This window comes from Petaurus breviceps, unplaced genomic scaffold (assembly GCF_028583685.1).
Source record: "Petaurus breviceps papuanus isolate PSGF00001 unplaced genomic scaffold, PetGlider_PUasm1.0 90683, whole genome shotgun sequence".
Lineage (NCBI taxonomy): Eukaryota > Metazoa > Chordata > Mammalia > Diprotodontia > Petauridae > Petaurus > Petaurus breviceps.
This window is the reverse complement of record NW_027187308.1, coordinates 6,012,451-6,019,464: the sequence shown is the minus strand read 5'-3', so window position 1 is coordinate 6,019,464 and position 7,014 is coordinate 6,012,451. Positions and strand designations below refer to the sequence as shown.

General features: G+C 37.2%; 2 protein-coding genes across 11 annotated transcripts in view; one reads left to right on the top strand and one right to left on the bottom strand.

Moving 5' to 3' along the window:
- SENP7 (SUMO specific peptidase 7) overlaps positions 1-277 on the bottom strand; it is a 213,577-nt gene extending 213,300 nt beyond the window's left edge. For all 5 annotated transcript variants that reach the window (XM_069065320.1, XM_069065322.1, XM_069065323.1 and 2 more), the window contains exon 1: positions 145-277. In XM_069065320.1, coding sequence (XP_068921421.1) covers positions 145-196 — 52 coding nt within the window. In that variant the 5' untranslated portion in view covers positions 197-277. The remainder of the gene's footprint in view (positions 1-144) is intronic.
- Positions 1-7,014, top strand: part of LOC138144030 (putative protein ARB2BP) — a 9,414-nt gene that overhangs the window by 207 nt on the left and 2,193 nt on the right. The window contains exons 1-2 of one of the 6 annotated variants that reach the window (XM_069065331.1): positions 260-354; positions 5,060-5,140. In XM_069065331.1, coding sequence (XP_068921432.1) covers positions 5,135-5,140 — 6 coding nt within the window. In that variant the 5' untranslated portion in view covers positions 260-354; positions 5,060-5,134. The other 5 variants (XM_069065327.1, XM_069065328.1, XM_069065329.1 and 2 more) reach the window with 5 other exon arrangements.

The following is a 7,014-nucleotide window of genomic DNA, read 5'->3' as shown; positions in this document are numbered from 1 at the left end:
CACACACACACACACACACACACACACACACACACACACACACACACGCGTCTCACGGGGTCGCGGGAGCCGCGGGGGTCGCTGCCTCGGGAACTCCCCTCCTCGGTGGAACAACCGTCCCACCCCCTTTTGAATGTGTCTCACCTGCTAAGAGCCGCCGACTCCCGGATCGCGCGGACCTCGCCTTCCGGTCCATCTCCGCTGTGACTGAGGCGGCGGCTGCAGGGCTGGCAGCACCACGGAAAGCGCAGAAGGACCAGTTGGGCCCGGGCTGGGACAGGGGAGAGGAAGGAAGAACCCGAAGAGCGGGCGAGTGCGTCTGCGCAGCAGCCCGAGGTCGCTCCCAGACCGGAAGTAGGACAGTTCCCTCCGTACCCCCTCTCGTCCTCCCCGTTCCCAAACATTCCCCTTGCAGGCCCGCCCCGATTGGGCGTTTCCGCGTCTTTCTCTGACGCCTCCAGAACTGCAAGCGCTTCATGCTTTCCTCTCGGCTGTGGGTTTGGTAAATGTGGATACTTCTCAGAAAATGTAAAAGAATATCAGGAGAACGGGTGAAAGGCTTGGGGGAAGAGGGGGAAAGAAGTCCGCCGGCGGGGTGGGGGTGGGGGCAGCTTCGTCTCTCCTAGCAACCCCCAGGACTGCCTCTCCCGCAGCTATGCGAGCTGAGAGATTTAGTCCGGAGATTACTCCGGGTAGGAAAGGGAGGGAGATGTCTATCTGTACACACCCCCCACACGCCCCTTCCGATTATCATCCATAGACTAACCGCCAAACTGGTGAATGCAGATTTTGTTTAAAACAGTCAACTTATCTCCATCTAAGTTAACTATAACCCCTCTCCCTTGCTCGTCTTCTTGAAACTCATTATGCTTCCAGTATTTATTTCTGTTCAGGAGAGGAAGGACCTGAGTTTCCTCCTCTGCGATACACATGCCCAGTTAGACCACTGGAATGTGAAGCAGCCTCTCCTTGAGCTGGGTCTTCGATATCTAGATAACTGAACTATACAAGTTCTTCCAAAAGTATGTATTCACCCCCAAACAACGGCCTTGTCGATTTAACTTTCGAGCTGCTCCGGCTCTCCGGTCCAACTTTCTACACGTTTATTTACAAATCCAAGAAAATGGAATTCGGAAACTTACAAAAATAGCATACACCCTTAAGCAAACTTTCCCTGGGTGCTTGCAGACGAAGCAGGAGATAAGAGGAATTTAAGCTTCCTTGCTGGCTCTAGTTCCTCATGTGTCCTGCACAGTGTTGCTCTCAATCAGTAATCAACAAGCACTTATTTAAGGGCTGACTTTGTGCTAAGCACTAAGAATACAAAGTAAAAACAGTCTGCTTTAACTACTTCATAGATGAAGTGTTTTCTGAAGCTTTCAGACTAAGTTGTTTCAGTAGCAAGAATTCTTGAATCTTACCTTGCAGCTGGTGGAAACACTCACCTTGTGCTGGCTAGAGATACTTGTTTTTTGTTTTGTTTTTTTTTTGTAAAGCAATTGGGGTTAAGTAACTTGCTCAAGGTTACACGGCCAGGTGTTTCTGGGTGGGTGCTAAGTGTCTGAGCCTGTGATTCGATCTTCAGGTCTTCTCAACACTGGAGCCTGTGCTCTTACTCACTGTGCTACCTGGCCGCCCCTAGAGATACTTGTTCTAGTTCCAAGTGGGAATTGTTTCATTGTTTATGATTTTATCACCAGTACCTAGCACAGGGCCTATGGAGTGACAGACAAGGGACCTTGTATTCCAATTCCTGCTAATCTCTGAGTTCACAGCACCTTGCCTGATGACCAGGAATGCATAGGTTCTCTCGCCTTCCATTCCAGGCAGGGACCAAGAGCCAGTTTGGGTCAAAGAGGATCTCATAGGCTGAGCTTCTTTCTCTCCACATGCTCTGTTCCCCTTTCCATGGTCCCTTAAGGCAGCCCTCTGAAGCCACCTAAGCATGATCATTCAGGTTACCTGGGCTTGTTTCCCATAATCACTACTTTTAACACTAATAATAATAATAACTTACACTAATATGAGGGACTTTAACAAGGCACTTTACATATATCATTTGATGCTCACAACAACCCAGGGAGGTAAGTGGTACTGTTATTGTCCCCATTTTATGATTATTGACATTTATGTAGTAGTACTTTAGGCTCTGGAAAATGCTTTACATATATTATTATATTCAAAACCTCAAATATATATTTAGGTATATATATATATATATATAATTGTATTTAAAACCACCTTACCTCCTGTAAGGTGATGCTACAGGCATTATTATTCCCATTTAACGGAGGAAACTGAAGGTAAGCAAGGTTAAGGGATTTTCCCAGTATCACAGAAGCAAGTTGTCTGGGATAAAATTTTAATCAAGTTCTTCCTCAATTCAAGTCCAGTACATTTTTACCGAACTAGTTCGCCTTCAGGACACAGCACAGAGAAGAAGGTTTGGAAAGGAATACCCATTAGTGTAAATCACAACACATCTATGCCTTCTCAATCTGTGTAATTTTTGTCGATGTCCTCTCATAAATTCTTCAACAAAACCTATCCAATGCACTAGAAGCTTTCTAGTTGTTTAACAGTAGAATTCATGCTATTACTTATTCTCCTATTCCTTTAGGAGTGACCCATTTTCCTTTTGCAAATATATATTTCCTAAATGATACTTTTTAATACCATTTTTGTATGCCAGTCATTATGAGTAATGTCTCAGTCTACTCATATTTTTAGCATGAGTTTTCTGTTGCACTTTGGATTATCCACATTTTTATTTTTAAGGGACACGATCTTCCTTGAGCCACAACCGTATAGCCTAACTAAACAATATTAGGGTCTAAAAATGGATATATTTGTTAGTGGCAAGGATTCAATGATAGTACTGACCAGTTTCCCAAATACAATCAAGTCCATTCACTTTGTCTTGTTTAATCTTAAAGTTGTTTCACTGCCGATTGAAAGTATCTGTGGAAAATATAGGTACTATGTTGATGGAATAATTCAGTGGATTGACAGTCATAACAGCAATAGTAAGCATTCTTCATCTATTTGATTTGTTAAACCCATCCCTTTTTAACGGTTCTGAAACTTGTAGTGAAATGAGCATCCGATTTGGAGTCAGAAGGCCTGAGTTTGAATCTCACTCTGATAGCTTAGCCATATGACCCATGAATAAGCCAGCTTCTCTCCAAGCTTCAGTTTCTTTATCTGTAAGGGTATATTACCTATTAACACTTCTTCTAGTCTCACGAGATTATGAAGTACTTGACAGTTCTTAAAATACCAGAACATTGTGTCAGTTGTTTTAACTTAACTATGGTTTTTTCTTTGTTTCAAAGAAAGCAAGGTAGGCATGATGGATAGGGAAAGGTATATATATATTCAGATATGACTGATATTAAAACAAGATTTCACTACAACTTTTAAAATCTTAAAGCATTGAGGCGGAGCCAAGATGGCGGAGTAGAAGTAAAATCTTAAAGCATTGTATAAATGACAGCTTCTGCTATTATTATTATCACTTTCTGATCTTGAGAAAATCACATAACTTCTCTGGCCCTCAGTTTCCTAATCTATAAAAGAGCAGTTGAACTAGAAGATCTCTGTCTGAGGTCCCTTCTAACTAATATTCTACTACCTTAAATCATTTCTTTTAGCCATAATGAACTGAATCATACATCTCTTTCTTTTTTTTTTTTTTTTTGCTTATCTTTTTTCTTTTTTAGAGGGGGGAAGGCAGGGAAACTGGGGTTAAGTGATTTGCCCAAGGTCACATGGCTAGTAAGTGTTAATTATCTGAGGTCATATTTGAACTCAGGTCTTCCAAACTCCAGGGCCCGTGTTCTATTTACTGTGCCACCTAGCAGCCCTATTTCTTTCATTTTTAAGTGAGAAAATATGCAGAAAGAAACAGGACCAATCAGCTGGTTAAAAAGTGCCACTTGAGGAGAAATACTATGAATATAGAGCATCCACTTTTCAAGACACTTATTGGTGATTTTAATAAAACTCAAGAAATTTAGAAAAATAAATTTGAATTGAAATCTATCATTTTAAAATGTGATATTTTTGTGTTAAGTGCTAAGATATAAAATTTGAGTGAGATTTCATAATGGAAAAACATCCATATTCTAAATTTCTTATAAATTTTCTTTTAAAGAGTTTCATTTAAAATAAAGAATTTCATTAGATACTATGGGAGGATCTTGCTGTCTTGAGTCACTAAAGGGGTGTCACAGTAAATAAACTGATTGTTAATAAAGAGATGGGAAAATTAATGGGAGGAAACAAGTAGCATTGCTTGAGTTCTGAAAGTTTACCATATTAAGTATAAGAAAGTACTTGTAAGAAACTTGAGCTTAAGAAGTTAATCAAATGTATTTCAATTAAACTTATATGTTTCTTAATTTATATGAGCCAGAAGAACCAATTAAAGCACCATGAATAAATTTCAGTGAGTGGTCTTGTTGGGTTTTTACTAAAAACTGTAGTTTTTAAATTTTAAATTTTTTTTGCTTCAATATGCTCTTTATAGCTTATCTGTTGATCACTGTTATTTTATATTTTCCATACTTGTGAAATGTAAAAAGAAAAAAAAAAAGGATTTTGAAGCTGGTGATTTTTTTTAATCTCTTGAGCAAATAATTCATTTAAAAAGATCATTTTCCCCATTTATAAAACACCAGGGTATTTGAGATATACTCTGGGAAAAGTAAATGCATTAAAAAAGGAAAAGCAAATAATTACATTAGTAATATAGTTGGAAAAAATAAAGTTCTATCTTTTATACTTTCTACATCTCACATTTTATAGCACTGTTTCCATATAAATAATTTGAAGTTAGAAATTGATAAACTCAATTTTGAGTTAGGGAAATAGACTAAACTCCTTGCCGTTATTTATGGTAAATAGAAGAATTGTCTTATTGTTATAAACTAGTAATATCAAAATTCTTAGGTTTCTTTAAATTTTATATGTAGGCAAGACAAAGCATTATTTTAATCATTTACAGTTATATTGACTGGCTGAAATTTATAATTCACTTCATGTTGTCAATTAACAGATTCCTTTGAGTATTCCCAAATGAAATCTGAAGAAAGTCTTTTCTGAATAGAAGTGAATTTATTTGAAGCATAACATGAATGTAAGTAAGTTTGTACTTTGAGGGATATTTTTCAATTTATTAATCACATTGACAATAAAAATGAACATGTACAATAGAATGTCTTTCTAGATTGAGCAAAACTTGAATTTACGAAATACCAGATTGCTGTTGGACTTTTGTTAGTCATATAATTATTCACCCTTATCTTTAAAATCTCCTTAGCTATAAATGTTACAGACATTTAGAAAGTTTTTTTTTCTAATACCTAAATGATAGCAGTCCTTTAAATTCATCCCTTGTTTCATCATGAGTAATAATGGAGGAAAAAAAGTGGTTTGCTATCACTGAAAGATAATTACTTCCTCTTTGTTAAGAAATACTAAGCACTTCCTCAGTCTTCGTTTCTGTAGTTCACTCTTCACATCTGTTTTTATATAATAGTATTGGATATTGTTTCATGCTGATTAATGAAATAATGAAAGTAGATAGGCAGGATCACTGCTGTTGCACAATATATAATTGCATTCCTTATTGGAAGTATAAAAATAGATCTGTTTTAGCACCAAATTACTAGTTCTGTTTTTTTTTAATGACATCTTTTTTAATGGAGTTGAACACATTTCACGTTGAGCTGCTTAAATTCTGCATAATCCCTACTTCTTAGAGGACTCTGTGGGAGAATAGTTAAATAGTAAGGTACTTTATCCCAAGCAGGGGAAATGGATTCTAGTTCCAGCCCTAGTCATAGATTTTATTGGTTATTGTGACCAAGTCACTTCCTTTTTAAAAATCTACTTCTCTTTTCTTAGAAATTTATATTGATGTCCTAAAATTATGGATAGCAACTGATGAAAGTAAGAAAATGAGATAATACAGCTTTTTAAGATGCCACCACACAAAAAACTATTCCTGTTTCAAATATTCTGAACAAACTTTTGCTTCACTCACTTGAATCCCAACTGGCTATATCTAAAGTAAAATACAACCATTCTTTTACCAACCATAGCGATACTTCTTTCCTGGGGCAGAAAATTGGAGAACGTATGTCCAAATTCAACAAACATTTATTAAGTACTTACTGTGTGCTAGGCACAGGAGAAAGAAATAAGGACTTTGATATAGAAAATCAACTAATCAAATCAACAAGCATCAATTAAGTGCCTACTATGAGCCAGCTACTATACTAAGTACTAGTATTACAAAGAAAAGCAAAAAACAGTACTTGCTTTCAAGGAACTCATAGTTTACTCCTCCTTCCAATGCAGGTCAGCCCTTTCTCAGCAACTACATAGGTTACTTATGTAGTTACCTAAAACACTAAAAGAGATAGAGATAGAGATAGAGATATATGGCAGAACTTGAACTTGAATATTCCTGACTCCAGGCCAGCTCACTATCTTCTAGGCCAGGCTGCCTCTCAGGCACTGGGAATACAAAGATAAAAATAAGAGTCTCAGCCCTCAATGAGCATATTATATTCCCCAGGTTAAAAAAAAATAAATAAACTGATTTAAATTATTTCCACTAAAACTGTGCTCCCATGCTTTTACATTTTTTGCTTATTCTGCTTGGAATTGTTGTATTAAGTATCTAGAAAGAATTAGAGAGAGCTAGTATTAAGCCCAGTAGGCAAGTGATTCTTCAAACCTTGAGGGACCATCATAATTAGTTTTTTAAGAAAAAGTTTGCTGTAACTATTTGTGTCTCACTTCATGTTGATTTTAATTGGGTTGTCTCTATTCACTTCTACATCTTGATGTGCTTGAGACAAGTGGGAATGGTAAACAGATAAACTGCTAAGAAAGACATTCTAGTGGGGAGGAATTGGTTTGATATTTATAAGGTTGGTGATATTGATTCATCTGGATCCTCCCCATGTAAAATATATTCCCTAGGAGATTTTATACATCTCA